At 55.7% G+C, this 18,161-nt stretch overlaps 1 protein-coding gene across 12 annotated transcripts; it reads right to left on the reverse strand.

Moving 5' to 3' along the window:
- Window positions 1–7,185: 7,185 nt before the first annotated feature.
- On the reverse strand, window positions 7,186–16,585 carry LOC130156318 (cytosolic 5'-nucleotidase 1A-like). Of its 12 annotated transcripts, none has more exons than XM_056354707.1 (8): window positions 16,449–16,544; window positions 12,885–12,948; window positions 12,732–12,790; window positions 11,834–12,001; window positions 11,366–11,495; window positions 10,702–10,824; window positions 9,441–9,619; window positions 7,186–8,900 (listed from the first exon to the last, which is right to left on the reverse strand). In XM_056354707.1, exons 3-8 carry the CDS (start codon window positions 12,774–12,776, stop codon window positions 8,598–8,600), a joined length of 948 nt encoding a protein of 315 aa, XP_056210682.1. In that variant the 5' UTR covers window positions 12,777–12,790; window positions 12,885–12,948; window positions 16,449–16,544; the 3' UTR covers window positions 7,186–8,597. The 12 variants fall into 12 exon arrangements, with proteins under 12 accessions (XP_056210682.1, XP_056210687.1, XP_056210681.1 ...); XM_056354712.1 differs by having other exon boundaries at window positions 12,881–12,948; XM_056354706.1 differs by lacking the exon at window positions 16,449–16,544 and adding an exon at window positions 13,723–14,351.
- Window positions 16,586–18,161: the final 1,576 nt, after the last annotated feature.

Here is an 18,161-nt window from a genome sequence, read left to right on the forward strand (position 1 = left end):
GTGTGGTACTGGGCTGCCCACAGCCACCAAGGAGGGTGCTGGTGCCAGGCAGAGCCTGGGGGGCTAGGCCCACCGGCAGACGCTGAGGTGCCCCCCCCCCCCCCAAATGCAAGGGCAATCATGGGGGAGCACTGGGACAGGGTCTTCACCACCACCGGGGGGTCACGGCAGGGCTCAGAGGTGCCACCCCGCTGCTTGGGAGGCGGCAGATGGGGCTAATCTCTGCCCGGTTTGGCCTGAAAGAGCGATGGGCCTGACCGAGCTCCTACAGAGCCACGAGACCAGCTGGGAAAAACACGAATAAAACCAGATTTGCAGACACTTTCCCTTTCAAGTCCTGAGGGTTGAGGGTGTTTGTTTTGTGTTCCTGCTTGTGCCCAGCCTCCGGGGTGGGAGAGCCGCAGGCCCCGGGACGAGGTGGGCACTGCTGGGGTGAGGGACCCCTGGCTTCGTGGCAGGGTCCCTGGCCCTCACCCACCTCCTTCCTGCTCATGCAACTTCTAGAAAATTGCTGGGTCATGCTGCTGGCGCCTCGCTCACGCCACCTCTTCCCCACCCTCTGCCTCTTCCATCCTCCCGTGGCCTCACGCTGTACCCCCCTGCCCCGGGTCTGTGCCTGCCACCCCCCCCCAACGGGCCGTGCCGGCTGTGTTTGGGGGTCTTTCAGCCCTGGGCTGCACCACCTCTCCAAATTGCCATGCCTCGGTCAAGCCAAGGGTATCGGGAAACCTGCCGTCTCCCTGTGGTACGCAGCACCCGATGGGATGAGGTGTTCTGGAATGATGGCCGGAGGCGCTGGCTGAGTCCGCTGCATCCCGTTATTTCGGCCAGCCCCCGCTTTCCTCCTGCCCCTGCGGGCATGTGGTCAAGGCGAGTGCCACTGACCCTGAGTCAGCAAAACCCGGCACCCTCCCACCCCGCGGTGCTGCGTGACTCAGCAAAACCCCGCGTGGCTCTTTTTGGGCCAGAGGCCAAGGCATGGTGGGTCCCCAGCATCTCTAGCACTGCTGCTGCTGCTGCAGGCTCCAGCTCAGGGGTATCCTCCCCTTGCCCCGCCGGGTACCACCGGCGCTGAGTGCCCCCAGGTGGGAGCGGGTCAGACATAAACTAACCCAACCAGTCCCACCCAAGCAAACCCACCCTCCCCCAGGTCTCTAAACGCCTTTGCATATGTGCTTTGCAGACAAAAAGGGTAGTCCTGATGCCAAGCCCTGGGCTCCCCTACACCCTTTCGGGCTCTCCTGGAGCCCGCGGTGGAGCCAGGGAGTTGCCAGCCCTCCTCCCTCCTCTTTGAAGTGGTAGGGAGACCATAGCCGGCTGGGCAACTTGCCCCCCACCCCTGGGGGCACCTACAGCAGCTCCCCCACCAGCATTTCCACTCCAGCCAGTCTGCCGTGTTTGTCCCATACCATCACACAGTGCAGAGCAAAGTCTTTCAGCAGGGTCAAGCAGTCCAGACCCAGTCTGCGTCCCCTTTATTTAATTCCAAGGGATTAAGGGCAAGCTTTGCTGTTCACAAAGCTGTTATGAACGAACCTTTGCTTGGGCTTCGTGGTAGCAGGGCTTGTGTCTGCATTCCGAGCCGCGCTCATACCAGTGCAAGAGAGTTGCTGCTTTTAGTCGTGCTTCTCTAAGTGACTTACATGTCCACTGTGCCCATCAGCCCAGATGCTTCCCAATGGTTTGTTGGGAAAAAGGGAGGATGGGGCTGTGTCAGGGAGTGTTATGATACTGGTCCTCTCCTGGGTGCCCGCAGGGTGGGAATGGACTAGGGGATTTATCTCCAGAGTGTTTAATTTGGCTCCAGCCCTTGGCACCATTGGTCTCAGAGGTGACACCGCTGTGCCTGAGCACTGGGGGACCAGTGGGCCCAGCACGGAGCCAGGATTTCTGTGTTCGGGCTCCCTCAGCACCTCTGTGGGATGTTTGCCCTGATATCAAGGCCCTGAGAGGCGCAGTGGGGATGTTTAACCAGGAGCTGGGAGCACATCTTGGTATTTATAGGCTGGGACCATGAGAGTTGCATTGTGTTATCTCCAAAAGATAGGCTGGCATGAGCCTGGGCTCAGGGCTTTTTACACATTTTTCCTTTTTTGCAGAGCAAGACCTGGAGCACCGCGGCTGAGGCATCTGGAGCAGGCAGACATGTACAAGAGATGTACGAGGGACCTGTCCCCCCTCGCTCCTATTTTTGGCGCAGTGGATGAACCCCTTTCCTTGCTGGTCTGTCTCCTCAGCCCCCTGCGTCCCCTCAGCTGCCGGGGGGTGAGCCGGAGCGCTGGTCCCCGCGGCCACAGCCGTGGGCGTGGGGTGACGCACCCCTGGGATCGGGCCATACTTTTCGCAACCTCGATCCTTGCCAGAGAGGATTCCCAAGGGTCGAATGACTCAGTCCCAGTGGCTCCCACAGGGAGGAGCATCCCAGCCCCAGCCCTAAGAGACTGGGGTCCCCTCCGTGGATGTTGCTGGCGTGTTCCACCTGCCCCTTGCTGCACGGTCAAGGACCTGATGCTGCTTAGTTTCAGGCTCTATTTTTTTACAGGGCTCTAGCAGCATCCCCATCTGCAGCCTGGCAGCACTTGGGCAGGGATGCTACAGTGGTCTCTTTCTCCTTACACATGGCCATGCATTTACCTTTGCCTTTTCCTCGATGATTTTTTTAAAAAATTATCTATCACGGTGGTAGCCAATGCCCTGAACTGCAATGAACTAAAGGGCCTGAAAAGCTTCAGTTCAGAAATGCTGATTATTTTTTGGCCAAGAGGCGTCAAATGCAAAGCTGCAGCTGGGATTTCTAGAGGACAACCATCTCTTCAAATTCAGGAAAAAGTGGTCGAGATTTTGCAGCTCATTTCTAAAGGACAAAAGAAAAATATTCCTTGGTCTGAGCTGAGCAGAGCCTACAGGCACACAAGCCCAGGCAGGTCTGGTTGCAAACATCCTGACTCCAACTTAAGGTCCCGGTGCTGGTGTGAAGCTGCTGGATGCAGCTAATTAGCGGAGCCTGATTCACCAGCTCTGAGCCCCCGAGGGAAGCGGCGGTAACTTTTTCCCGGCGCAGTGCCAGGACCTCGACCACTCCCAATGCCGTTTCCTAAACCGACGTACAATTCACAGGTGAGGGTGCATTTTCCAGCAGCACGGGCACATCCCAGATTACACCCTTTTTCTGGGCGACACCTGCAAAAGAAAACTTGAAGGTGCTTTAGCAGCAGCTCCAGACGGTGGGAAACTTGGGAGCAGGGGAGGGGCTGCACTGAGCACGGCAAAGGGACGGATATAGGCACTGGCCACCACGTCCCAGCGCTGCAGGCACTGGGGGAGATGTCCTGGGCATCACGGGCAGTAGCAGTCCCTGGTCCATCGGAGCTGGCTGAGGCTGGTTTGGAGGCAGAGCTGGCCAGCAGCCTGCTTAAACATTTTTTGGCTGTCAGCATGGACTGCAGTGACCTTGGGGAGACACTAAGTGGAGTTGCAAAAGGCTTAGGCTGGGTGGCAATTGTTCCCTTGGTGTCTTCTCACATCGCAAACCCTGATCTTGGTGGCGGGCGAGTGTGGCTGACTGGTGGCTGGGTGGCGTGGCTGCGTGTCACAACGGGCAGGAGCCCTGAGTGTGGCTCCATCCTCATCAGGGCCATTTGCAGCAGCCTTTAAGCGCAGGGTGCTTCCACCCCGGTGGACCTTGTCCATCAAATCCTGCTCTTCCAGCTTTTCCCCATGATATTTAAAAAAGAAAAAAGACTTTGTGCAGCAAAATGTTGATGGTCTTCAAGCCTGTGAACTGCCCTGGTGTCTTCACTGGGATTTACTTGTACACTGTCCTGCTTTGCTGGGCTGCTGCCAAACTCAGCATCGCCCATCCCCATGTCCCACGTACTCCGTGGCCCTGCTCAAATCCCTGCCATTCCCATGCCACCCGTCCGTGCCTGACCCCACTCAGCGTTGGACATCCTTCCGCATCCCCCGTCCTGTCCTCCCCCGCAGCTGGGGACACACCTGGTACCCACTGCGGGGAGGAGGGACCTGCCTCACCCTGGTTGCCGGCCCTGTCTGCTCCTCAGGGCAGGGATCTCGTGGTGTTTGCCTCACCTGAGTTATTTTGCAGCAGGCTGAAATTGCTGGGGATGGGCAACAACAACCCCAGCAGGCGCTGGCAGCAGGCAGCGTGACCGGCGGCTGACGGGATGGGATGGTAAGTGGCAGCGATGGCATCGAGTCATCACCTCCCACGCCAGGATGTGATGGGGAGCACCGGGACCCGACTCACCTTGTTGCCTGCCTTGAGCAATCCCTGCTGCGGTCCCAGGGGCCATGTGAGCCCTGCTTGGGGCAGGGGGTTATCGGCTCACCGGTGGGATTTCCATGCACAATGCAGAGATGTGCCTCTGGCCACACCTGTCCATTTTCTCTGCCAGCACTAGATGCCACTTAATTATTTCCTTTCATTTCCAGCTGAAGCTTCCCCAAGAAGGCCATCATTTATGCAATCATATATCATCCATGTGACAAAGCACCAAAGCAATTGAGCCTTCTAGTTCTGGGAGGAGGGTGGGCTCAGGAAGACAAGGCTCAACACCCCACGGCAACCCAAGGATTGGCTTAAAATTGCAATGTGTTTCCTTGGAGAGGGAACAACCATCCAGCTTCCACTGGAGATCTGTCACAACCTCCTAGGGCGGTTGCTGCAGTGTGAATAGGCCAGGAAATCTCTTAATTCCTACCTATTTATTGTTGCCTTTCTCCTAAGCTCCAGCTTCACTTGATGCTGCAGCCAGCATTTTCCAACGTGCCTGACTGGGGTTAAGATCTTGAACCCACATTTAAGCACCTTGGCAAACAAAACCTGCGGCTTTGCACACCCTCTCTCTGAGCTCCCGCACGCAAACCACCCTGTTAATGATTATTTGCAGCGTGGGACTTGGCATCTGAGCCTGTCTGGCTGCGAACCCCTGAGTGTTTCTGAAGGAGCTCTGCCACCAGGGTGGCTTAGGGTAAGGGTTATGGTCAGAAATGTGAAGATGCTTCACTGTGCTTGCAGCTGCAGGTGCTTGTAGGCTGTGGGTAGAGGGAGGTGTGGGAGCATCCCTGGTGGACACCGCAGCTGTGCCTGGGTCCTACAGTCTCCAGCATCCTCTCCCGCTGCAGCCAGGAGTCAATAAAGCTGAGAACTGCTCGGACACTGCCAATGCAGATGTCTGTTAGCAGCTAAACACCTGCCAATCTCCCCTCCCTGCAGTGCCACCATTTCAGAAAAAAATCCTTTCTCTCTCATAGCGCTAAGTTTTTCTTTTTCGCATTGCAACCCTGAACTGACTGGTGCAGTGAGTGGGGGATTAAGGGCAGCTCCTGGGCAAAGGTCTCCTGCAAACTCCTTGGGGCCAGTTGGCTGCAGCCTCCGATCCCTGGGGTCACGCGCACCCCCCCAAACAAGGGTTGTTTGTTCGGCACCGCTGCAGGGCTGGGCTCGGTGGAGGAGGCAGCCAGCCGGCCTGCGGCTGGGCAGAGCAGGGCATTGCCTGCTTCCCTCCCTGCACCGGGAGGGGGTCCTGGGGTGGCCCAGAAAGCCGTGGGTCAGTGCTGGGGGAGCCCCTGACACCAGGCAGCTTTGGCTGGCGTGGGTTGCTTGGCTTTGGCTTTGGCTGGTTGCTTTCCAGCAGCCTCTGTCAAGGGGTTTCTGGAAAACAATGGTCAGATTCAAGTGCAGGTCCTCGGAGCCCCCTTTGCACTCCTTTGCACGGCAGTGGAAAGGGGTGAAACCCAGCAGGGCTCAAAGGGATCCTGTCCCTGTGGTGTGACCTGCTCCTGCCTTGCCCTGGCCCCCAAAACCTGAGATGGATATTGGAGAAGCATCCCACGGCCAGCCCCAGCAGCTGCAACCCTTTGAAGGGAGATTAAAATGCCTCAGAATGCCAAGACCTGAGGAGCATCCCAAGCATTAATGAACTTATTACAGATGCCTCTAAGACAGAAATGACAATTTACCCTTGCAGCAGGCGGTGAACTAGCAGTCCTTGCCCTGGAGGGTGATTTTGATGCTCCATCTTCAAAGCAGGGCAGAAAAGGGCAGTTTCTGATGCCACATCTTTGGAGCAGGGTAATAAAGGGCAGTTTTGATGCTACATGTTTGAGCTGTGGCCTGAAGCAGCTGCACTTAGCCCCATATGTTGCACTTGGCCCCATATGTTGCAACCCTACAAACCCTGAGTTTCCTTCCTTTTTTCTCATTTTGGACATGTTTTGCCCTGTCATCCCCCGCTGTGCTGACAGTGCTGGAGGAAGGCACGTGGCGCCTTTCCCCTGCCTCAGCAGCTTGCACCCTGTGATGGCTCACGTGGGCCTGTCCCCACCACCATTGACTCAGCCAATTCCCCCTTGCCCAAGGCACTGACCAACCTCCTGCCAGTGCTGTCCAGGCAACGGCAAAGGCAGTGGGTCAGTGGTGGACGATGTCCAGGACCATCACCACCACCACCACCACCGGGTCTGTGTTCCCACCGCCGGCTGCCACCGAAGCAGCTGGTCGTACACAGTGAGTGGGGCTGGAGATGGGTGCTTGGATCCCCGTACCGAGCCCAGTGGTATCCGACCTGCGTAAATGTGGGACAAACATCTGTACCTGGTTACCAGGCATGTTTTGAGCATCCTGTAATTAATGTTTGCTCGGTGACAGAGGTTGATGGGTGCTTATCAATATTAGCAAATGATGAGTGGCTGATGATGTTGATGTCACTACCTTGAAACTTCTAATTTCAGCATCTGAACTGAGTAAAAGGCCTGGGGGCCAGACTGCCAGTGCCAAGATCTTGCCTGGCTTAGCATCTTTGGAGGTGGCTTGCTACCAAAGCCCTGCACGCCTGCAACCCTGCCCTGCCCTGGCAGCCCTGAGTTCAAACCCGCACGGTGGCTGTGGTGGCAGGGATGGGACCTGTGCTGGTGGCACATCAAGGCCAGCATCTCCCCTTGCTAGGGCGAGAGGTGCAGAGTCCCCAGGCCCCAGATAGTGGGAGTGGGCTTGGGGACATGGATGCAAGAAGATGTTCAGGGGCCAAATCCAAATGTTTATTGTGTATTGAACCTATCTTGATGTACATGTGTAAGACAAAAGAACTGAGTGTCCATAAAGGAGCGCCGAGTTATCGCAGCCCTCCTCCCACACTGCTGAACACAGGTGCGATGGACAAGTGCTCACACAGGGATGCTTGTTTATTTATTTATTGGGGGGGAAAAAGCATTGGTGAGATTGATGCTTGCGAAGCCTTTAAAAAATTTACTTTCTGATTACACTGAGATTAAAAAACTAAGCCACCATCGCCTTTGTCTCCTCCATCCATAATCCCGCTGCCATGCAGCAGGCACTGCCCTGAGCAGCCAGTCTCTGTTTCTTTGCGAGGCTGTTCTGGGGAGCTCCCCAGGATTCGGGGTGCTGGGTCCCTGGGCAGCACAGTGGTCTCTAGTGTCGGCCACTCACATCCAGCCCTGGGGAAAGGAACCTGCCAGTGAACCTTGGGGGGCCGCTTGCTCCCGGGGCAAATGAAAAGCAGAGTCCAAATCGCCAGAGGAGAGGCATCCCCCCCCCCGCACGTGGGCTGGCTTGGTGCCAGGCAGGGTTCTGAGCACCCCTCAACGGACCCAGCTGCCCTGAGCAGCTGCACCTGGGACCCCCACCTGGGACCCCCACCCCCACGCTCCACCCACAGCCCCGGAGACCCATTTAAGCTCAGGGCACGCAGCCCTGCCCTGCTTCCCGCTGCACTGGTCTGTGGCTCTGGTCCCTGCGTGGCTTGTGCTGGAGGCTGCCCGTCTCCAGTGCCCTCTCCTGGTGGGACACTGGAGCTCTGTGACAGCGCTGCCTCCTGCAGGGACCTCAGAGCTGGTCCAGCTCCAGCAGCCAAGTGTCCTGCATACAGGTCTGGGTCTCCAAAGGGTGCTGTGAGCAGCCTGTATGCCTGAGGAAAGGTGGCTTGTGCTAGAATCCCTTCTGTAAGGTGAACAGCTTGGCCTTGCTTTCTTCAACCTGGTCACCCATTTCCAGAATGTTTGCAGGTCCTTTACAGCTTTGAAGTCTTTCTTCCTCTGCTGAGTTTGGCTGGAGCTGCCTGAAGGATTTACTAGCATCCTCCTCGGGAAACCAAAGCTGAGTGTGTCTGATGAGGCAAGGACTTGAGGGCTTCCTTTGGGCAGAGGTCCTGAGACTAAATCTCAGGTGCTGCCTGAGCACAGCCAAAGCTAGTGTTTTTATTCAAAGCTCAGTTTCACGCTCCCTTTAGCTCATGTGTGGGGCAATAGCTTCGTTTATTTCTTTGCAGGAGAGAAATGCCCCCAGGTCCTATGGGGCAGGTAGGTGGTAGTCCTCAGTGTCACAGCAGAGGTGTCCTTCCTTCGTGGAGCAGTTGCATCTTGGCTTTACTCTATGACCTAAAAGACGTTGTATTGGGAGCAGAAATGAGCATCAAGTCTTGCCTGGTGGTCAGTGCTCTCCTGCAATGCTTTTACCCCCTTTCCCTGAGGTTTGCTCACTGTAGGTTAGGAAATCCTTCCCTCTCCACCTTCAGCTGGCCCAGTCCCCCGGGGCTGCAGGCCAGCAGTCCTCCCTCCCATCAGCAGCAGGAGGGGACCCAGGCAGAGGGTACACCCACATTTTGAGCCCCCTGGATGTTGTAAAGCCTGTTGTCAAAGAAAATGTGAGGTTGGATCTGGGCGAGGATGGGGCCCTTGGGAGCCCCGTCCATGAAGAAAGCCTCGTCGATGGCCAGGCCCCATTCCTGGAGTGTCTTGATGGCTCGGATGCCCATGTCCCGGCCACTGCGGGCGGTCACCAGGTAGGTGCGTATGGGGGATTTTTCCTGGCTGAACTTCTTGCGCATCTTCCCAAGGTGCATGGCAAAAGCCTTCAGGGGCCCCTGGAAGCATGGGAAGACACTTGGGAGTGGGTGGGAAGTAAGGAGACATCTATTCTGCCTGTACAAGCCACTTGTTCCTCTTGCAGGGTTTCTCAGGGCTCTGCAGAGCACAGGAATGCCTGTGGGGTGCAGGACTGGGCAATGCTGGGACTGGTGCTGTGCACTGGGGTCCTTGGGAGGAAGGTGAGCATTGTGGTGCTCATCCTAACCCCAAAATGACCAGGAAGGTACATCCCAGCAAGCAGCAGTCCTGCAGGGACTCATACAGCAAGAGGTCCCAGCCTACGAAAGGTGGTGTTGGGGGTAACCGCAGCCCTGGGTGGTTGGGAGCTGAGGCTCCCTTATAGGAGTTACCAGGCCAGATCTGTCTCCAGTGGGTCCCCAGGTCAGGCTCATGCCAGGGACTGAGTGGTGGTTGCAAAGGGAACCTGCGAGGATTTGTGCTTTTTTTGGCTACTCATGGCAAAGCCATAGTGGGAGAGATGCTCATGGTGGGTGCAGAGGTGGTGGGGGCCCACTACAGCAAGGTGGCTTGCTCACCTCTCCCATGGGCACAGCCTCCATTGCCCGCTCGTACTCCACCGCCCTCTCCAGCCCCTGTTCCTGGAAGACCTGGTCCGTCTCATCAGAGAAGAGCACGGCATCCCCGTCGAACACCACGCGGAGCGGGTTGCTGGGGGTCTGTACCTCCTGCTGGAAGACGAGTGCTGCCGAGACCCCTGTGAGACAGCAAGGTGGGGCTCTGGAGGGACACCTTGCCAGCAGCTGGTGCACGGCCAGCGCCTCCTCATGCATCTGCTGTGGCCCCATCCCACAGTGTTGGGGTCTCCAAGCCAAGGGGCTTTCTAGGGGGTCATCTCAGCTTTTCTAGGGCTGTGTTATCCACCCATGGAAGTGGACAAGAAAGTGCTGCTGATCAGAGATTGATGTCTGGAGGGATACTGAGGTCTGCTAGGAGATGAGGGGTGGTTGTGTAGGCACGAGCAGCCCTCCTCCTGGTGCTTGCTCACCCTGCCATGCCAGGTTCTAATGCCCAGATTTAGCACTCCATGTGGTGAGTAATAGGGACTGGCACCTCTGCTCGATTGGGTAATTGGCTTAATTACAGGTCTTTTCCTACAAGCTGCTCTCTGCCCACCCTCATCTGCAGACCCAGGTCCCCGGGTGAGAGACACTTGTCAGAGCAATGATGCTCTTCAAGGAGGCTCCAGGAATGTGCTGTGCAGCAAAGGACAGCCCCGGCTGCCGATGGCTTCCTCCCAACTTTGAAGGCCTTTGGCCAGCTGATGTGCTCATACCCAAACAAATTAATAAGGAGGCAATTAAACCTATTAGAGCTGTTGGGGAGAATGCACTCCTTCTGATCCAGATCAAGCATGTGCTTGCATCTATCACTGAACACACAGTAACAGCATCTACCAGGAAAGCAAATTTCTGTGGCATCCACGCAAAACCCCGGGAATTGTCCGTGCACTCACACCGATGCAGGGAGTAGCCATGGGCAGCATCTCTGGTGAGAAAGGCTGAAATGTCAGCCAGGGAATGATCAGCCCATGGCAGAGTCATGGCCAGAATTATGCATGAAGTACTTGGTGACTTGTGAAGGCATCTGGGAAACCCTGGTGTGTTTGCAGGCTGCTGTGGGGACAAAGAGGAGATTGAACTGGTCAGAGGTATACTGGTACTCAGTGTGCCATTCACCCCCTTGCCCCTGTGAGAGCTCTGGCATTGCCTCTTGGTACTGAGCTGCTTGGGGAAAGCGTGGTGGGTTTGGGGACGTGGGATGGAGGGGAGAACGCACCTCTGCGGAGGGCATTGCAGACATCTGCCCTGTCAGCTGAGAGGAAGAGCTTGACCCCGTGGGACTTCAGGTACTGTGTGGAGTCCTTGTCGCTGACGAAACAGAACTTGGAGATCTCCAGTCCTTCGGGTCAGGGGATGTGAGCAAAGTCTGTTACGGGGCAAAATCCACCTCGCAGCCCTCCCACCTCCCCTCCCTGGGTCTCAGCATGTTTTGCTGAAGAGCTCGGGGCAATCCATTCCCCAGTGCTGTGTGAGGAGCCTGCCCATGTTTTTGCTGCATCATCTTGCCCTGGTGCTCCTACGAAACTGCAGAGTGCAGTTAAATATTCCTTCATCCCTCCCTTAAATGAGCCTTCCTGACAGCACTCTGGAATTTATTTATTTTTTTTTAAGAGCTCTTTTCTTTAGTAGCTGCCTGAGGATGCCCAGGCTGTGCAAAATGCTGCCAGACCCCCTAGTGCGGAGGATACGGCCGAGGGGAGCTGGGCTTTGCTGAGGAGCCTGTACCCTCGGTGTGCATGGGACTGGGAGGAATCGGGCTTGGTTCCATAATAACCCCCTCCCCTCGTATCCCCTGGCTCTGCGCTTGCTGATGCTCCACTGTGGTGCCTTATCCACTTTGCAGCCTGGTTGGGGTGGGGGGGAAGCAGGCACCCCCTTACCGTAGTGCTTGGCGCTGTTGATGATGCGCACACCGCTCTCTGGGCTGTTGTTGGAGAGCACCAGGATGTCGAAGAGCTCGTCCTCTGCTGGGTTGCTCTCCAGGATCATCTTGTTCACGTACTGCACTGCCTGCGAGGAGAAGGTGAGACTCTCTTGGTGGGTGTGACTGCCGTGGCTTTGCCAGGGCTCTGTCACAGTTAGGGTTAGTGGTTTGTGCTGCCATCAGCTGTGTAACGGAGAGCCAGACAGAGCAACCACCCTGCAAAAAGCCATTGCCAGGAGGGCAGGGAGCAGAATACTCCACCAAGGGGGAGGTGGACATATGGGATGGGTGAGGAGCACAGGTCTTGATGCCCTGCAACGAGACCAGGACAGGCATATCTGCACCCTGTGATGGGAGCTGATTCTGAGCTTTTGCCCTGTCCTGTCAGTGTCTGCATGTGCCCCTGGCCAGGCATGGGGCTCACCTGGATGAAGGTGAAGGCCGTGCCCGGGGGCAGGGGCTTGTCCTGGTTAGCCTGCTGGTGCCTTGCATACTCCTCCTTGCCCTTCTCCAGGTAGAGCCTGTGCTCCTCCTCCAGGTTGAAGATGGCTCTGGTGGTCACCGCAATGACCAGTGCCTTGCTGGGGTCTTTCTGCAGGACAGGGAGGAAAGAGGGGTTAGGGCACAGCAAAGGAGGAGTTTGTTGGGGGTGGGGTGCGCAGGGGGGCACAGGGCTCCACCGACTGAGGTGGTAGGGTTGGGCATTGGAGGCATCACCCATGCGTCATGGTTCCTGATGCCAGAGGGCCTTTGGAGACGAGCTACCAAGCCCAATCCTCATCTTTAGGCCACCGAGGATGAGGCAGGCTGTTGTGAAACCCTAACCTGTCTGGTAAGTGCCATATACTCTGAGGACAGCTCACAGCAGAGGGGATTGCTTCATAATTTTGCTGTTTGTGAGCACAGCACAGCCGTGGTTATCTATTTGTGCTGAGCTGAGCACTGCTGGGTTTCACTGCACATACTGGTGGCTTTACCCTTTGCTTGCGTCTGTTCTGGAGAGTCTAATAAAGTCACTATATATGTACAAAAGCTGCTGCTTTCTCCCTGGCCACTCCAAAATTCAAATGTGAGCAAATGCACCCATCCTGCCCGTGCAACTGGAGGTTCAGCCCTGGAACCACTTCCCATGTGGCAATCATATGGACCTCACTGGGACCAGGCACCCAGCAGCCCTGGGATGTGCCGCTTCTGCTGAAACCTAGGCACAAGCATTTCAGGCCACCACAGCTCCAGGTTGTGGTGTGTCCTCCCCTGTGGTGGCATTTCACAATTTCCTTTAGAAATACAGGGTGCATGTTTTGTAATGAACAATTTTTTACCTGTTTCACATCGGTGTTTATGACCGTGCTTTCAGGGTCTGCCATCTTTGATTTTCAGCCTCAAAGAGAAAATATACAATTAAACTGTTGCATTATAATACAGCCAATCTAGAGAGGGGGAAGAGTGGAAAAGACAGGGAATATCCTACCCACCAAGTGGAGCAGCCCAAATGGACCTGCTTCTGTTGACAACAGCTCTGCTTTGAGAAATCCTGCTCTAGTTCCAAATAAATATGATGGAAAAGGAGATTTTTCAACCACAGATCACTGCTTTATTCATTCCCCCCGCCCTCCTCCCTGAAGAGCATTTTTCTCTGGAGGGAACGGCTGAAACCAGTCGTGGAGCTCTTCTCCCAGCAAAGTAAGTCTGTCTTTTAAAAGCCAAAGTAGGTCAGATCTTGTGGGTAGGCTTCTAGTTCACATCCTTACCGCTTTCTTGCTATTTTTGCTTGAATGGTGAACTTGTATCCACAAATAAGCAAGTTCGCTGCATGAGTAGCTCATTAGCAGCTGTAAAAGGCCTGAATAAGTGTGGCGAGGGTGTGGGTGCAGATGGGACACCCCCCCAGTGGGGCTGCCCTGCCCCCCTGAGCCCTGTGAGCCAGCCAGCCCCTACACTGGAGGTCTCTGTGCAGGCTGTGCTAACCCAGGTCTGGCAGATGGCACTTTTAAGGGTGTTGCATGGTCTGCCTGTGCCCAGCAGCTGAATCATAAATCCCATTTATTTCTGTACACTTAGGTTCTGTGGCTTCTGTAACCACTGTGCTGTACCCCTCATTTCTCTGCCCTAGTCAGTGTTAAAGCAGACTTCTAAGATTCAGCCTGTGGGATGGGAGCCATTCCCATTCCTGCTGAGAGGGATCCCGTGGGGGTTATCGCCACCCAGCAGTTCCTACCAGTACACTGCAGGGTTTCTCTGGAGGGCAGAGGCAGCGATGACTGCCCCACACAGATGTGCTGGGAATGGCAAGGGGTTTAAAACCTCACTTACCAGTTCATGCCCCACCTGGCTACCGAGTTGGGGGGCTGTGCAGGCATAGACCGAAGCCAGCATGAAGTGTAAAGGGTGAGTCGGGGTCTCCATAGTGCCTTTTCTTTTGCCTCTGTTTTCTTTAACTCATTTTTATTCTCCAGGGACTGCACAGCATCGCCTGGGGTGGTAGGAAATGCTGCCAGAGCCCTGCCGTTGAGGGTTCAATGCTCGCACGTGCAGCCCCTGACTGCCCCTGGGGTGGAAAGCCCTGCCCTCAGGGCTGCTCCCCCGCCCTGCCGGGGCATGCTTGGAAAGCCAGGAGATGCTAGGCGTCCTTCTGCCTCCTCCACACATGCCCCATGCTGGGAAGGGGTCTTCTCCCAGAGAGCAGGAGGGAGGTTGGCACCCCCAGCCCAGCCAAGCAGGGAGCAGCTTTCCTCCAACAGCATTTCAGCCGTGCACCTTTCTGAAAGTGAAAATCAGATGAGTCAGCAACGGGGCTGAGCAGCCCTTCCTGGGGGGGGCGGGGGGAAGCACCCCCTCTAATTTCTGCTCTGTTCTTCTGAGAGCTGCACACCGAGCCCGCCTTCTCCCTTCCGTCTGCCAGCCTCCACTAACGGCAGTGCGGTTTATGTACAGATACGCGTATACGGACATACCCACGGTTTATGTACAGATACGCGTACACGGACATACCCACGGTTTATGTACAGATACGCGTACACGGACATACCCACGGTTTATGTACAGATACGCGTATACGGACATACCCACGGTTTATGTACAGATACGCGTACACGGACATACCCATGGTTTATGTACAGATACGCGTATACGGACATACCCACGGTTTATGTACAGATACGCGTACACGGACATACCCACGGTTTATGTACAGATACGCGTATACGGACATACCCACGGTTTATGTACAGATACGCGTATACGGACATACCCACGGTTTATGTACAGATACGCGTACACGGACATACCCACGGTTTATGTACAGATACGCGTACACGGACATACCCACGGTTTATGTACAGATACGCGTATACGGACATACCCACGGTTTATGTACAGATACGCGTACACGGACATACCCACGGTTTATGTACAGATACGCGTATACGGACATACCCACGGTTTATGTACAGATACGCGTACACGGACATACCCACGGTTTATGTACAGATACGCGTACACGGACATACCCACGGTTTATGTACAGATACGCGTATACGGACATACCCACGGTTTATGTACAGATACGCGTATACGGACATACCCACGGTTTATGTACAGATACGCGTATACGGACATACCCACGGTTTATGTACAGATACGCGTATACGGACATACCCACGGTTTATGTACAGATACGCGTACACGGACATACCCACGGTTTATGTACAGATACGCGTATACGGACATACCCACGGTTTATGTACAGATACGCGTATACGGACATACCCACGGTTTATGTACAGATACGCGTACACGGACATACCCACGGTTTATGTACAGATACGCGTATACAGACATACCCACGGTTTATGTACAGATACGCGTATACGGACATACCCACGGTTTATGTACAGATACGCGTACACGGACATACCCACGGTTTATGTACAGATACGCGTATACGGACATACCCACGGTTTATGTACAGATACGCATATACGGACATACCCACGGTTTATGTACAGATACGCGTACACGGACATACCCACGGTTTATGTACAGATACGCATATACAGACATACCCACGGTTTATGTACAGATACGCGTACACGGACATACCCACGGTTTATGTACAGATACGCATATACGGACATACCCACGGTTTATGTACAGATACGCGTACACGGACATACCCACGGTTTATGTACAGATACGCATATACGGACATACCCACGGTTTATGTACAGATACGCGTACACGGACATACCCACGGTTTATGTACAGATACGCGTACACGGACATACCCACGGTTTATGTACAGATACGCGTATACGGACATACCCACGGTTTATGTACAGATACGCGTACACGGACATACCCACGGTTTATGTACAGATACGCGTACACAGACATACCCACGGTTTATGTACAGATACGCGTATACGGACATACCCACGGTTTATGTACAGATACGCGTATACGGACATACCCACGGTTTATGTACAGATACGCGTATACGGACATACCCACGGTTTATGTACAGATACGCGTACACGGACATACCCACGGTTTATGTACAGATACGCGTACACGGACATACCCACGGTTTATGTACAGATACGCGTATATGGACATACCCACGGTTTATGTACAGATACGCGTATACGGACATACCCACGGTTTATGTACAGATACACGTATACGGACATACCCACGGTTTATGTACAGATACGCATACACGGACATACCCACGGTTTATGTACAGATACGCATATACGGACATACCCACGGTTTATGTACAGATACGCGTATACGGACATACCCACGGTTTATGTACAGATACGCGTACACGGACATACCCACGGTTTATGTACAGATACGCGTACACGGACATACCCACGCCTCGGTGAGCACCCCGGTGCGCGCAATGGCAGGCGCACAGGAGCGCACGTCAGGCGACGCTTGTGCTGCCCGCAGTCGGCCTGCAGCTGCGCACCGTGGGGCAGATCCTGCCCCGCCGCACACGGATTTCGCTAGAGAGCAAAGCCCAGACTCACCCCGGCGCTGCCTCCGCTCCCCGGCGCAGCCTGTCCGGCGGCAGCATCCCGACGCCGCCCGAGATGCCGGTGTTTATATTTCCCCCGCCCCGCGCAGGCAGGAAGCAGGCAGGAGCCAGGCTGGGGTGCAGCCCTGCTCCCCGGCACGCTGGGATTTGTAGGCGGCCGGGCGGCTCGGCCTTGTGCCCAGGCCAGGCTGCATTTCCCAGCCGGCGCCGCACAGGCGGTGATGGCCACCGGGCCTGGCCGTGGCCGTGCCCTGGGGAAGGGGCTCAGCACCGCTCCTGCTCCTCAGGCTGCCTTGGTGCTCGTGCTCAGCCGCTGCCTGCCAGCGCTGCGGCGGTGTCTATTTTTGCAGCCGGGGTATTTATATAGTGTGCCTGTAGCCCCCTCGTTTCCCAGCCCTTGAATACATAACTGCTGTGGTTTCGACTGAAAATACAGGGGTACCTGTTCCAGAGTGGTTTGCAGCGTACGCAGGGAGCTGGGCCAGGGAGAAAGGTGGTGCAGAGCATGGCAGGGTGCAGCAGGGGCTCACCACGTTTGCAATTTTACTGTAATTTTGGGTCCCCATTCCCTTTTTTTCTGAAAGCTGCCTCTTACACGCTGCCCCGAGCAGGGGTGAGTTTTGGGCTGGGATCTTGCTTTTCCAGGTGGGCTCTGCGGCACCCAGCCCTGCAAGGCTCGTGCTGCCAGGGTATTTCAACGCCTCCTTTCAGCCCAAGAGTGAGACCTAGGGGGGTGGGCAGGGGGTGACACTGAGGAAGCCATCCTGCGGCTTGTCCCTCACCCAGCTGGGGCACATCCCTGCTCCACTGCTGGAAGGTGGCCCAGAGCAGCAGCTGCCCAGCCTGGCTCCTGCCAACAGAGACGGAGCTCACCTGCATTGAGGCTGGGCAGCTGTCCCCCTGCAATGGCACCAGGTTGCCACCAGCATCACCAAATTGCCTCCCAAAGTGTGGGCTGCAGCCAGGGTCCTGCGCAGCTTGGCTTCACCGAGATGCTTGTCTCCAGCAAACAGCCTGTCGAAAAGGCTACTGATATGCTCAGCTTTTAGCATGCAAATGTGAACCTCCTTTCCATGATTGATTTTATTGGGCCTGTTGCTTTTTACCCCTGTCCCCGTTCTGCATTTCCCCTGTACGTCCTGTGGGACCGCCAGTTTAGAGCAAAAAGTGTTTTGGCATCTGTGTTTCCACCTCAGAAGTCTGCTGCAGCATCATTCCCGCAGCATCTCCTGCTCCTGGAGATGATGCTTCCCTGAGCAGCAGGGTGCTTGCAAGCAGGCTGTGTTTCAGGTGGCGGAGGGGCAGCCCAGGCACCTCTGCTGTGACCAGGCACCCAGTGTGACGCGCCTTGGTGCCCATGTGAAAATCTGGCAGGACTGGTGTGCTGGGGCGGCCAGGCAGAGCTGGGACGGGTCCGGTTGCTGAGGCCTCTCCCCCCATGCCTGCGTCACCCATCGGGCAACAGCGGTATCGCTCCCTGCTGCCAGCACCACCCCAAATTTCTGCAGTGACAAGGCAGGTTTTAGGCTGACTTTGCAAGGGAAGAAGTGTGCAAGCATAAATTCAGTGTGACAGCGATGACGGTGAAATAGCTCCTGTGCATGTGCCTGGTGCTGCTGCTGTTGGCGCTGGGAGATGGACCCACCCAAGCAGTGTCGCCTCATCCTGTCTGTCCTCCCGGCTGTGTTGGAGCACTGCATCCCCC

Source organism: Falco biarmicus, chromosome 10 (genome assembly GCF_023638135.1).
Source record: "Falco biarmicus isolate bFalBia1 chromosome 10, bFalBia1.pri, whole genome shotgun sequence".
NCBI lineage: Eukaryota > Metazoa > Chordata > Aves > Falconiformes > Falconidae > Falco > Falco biarmicus.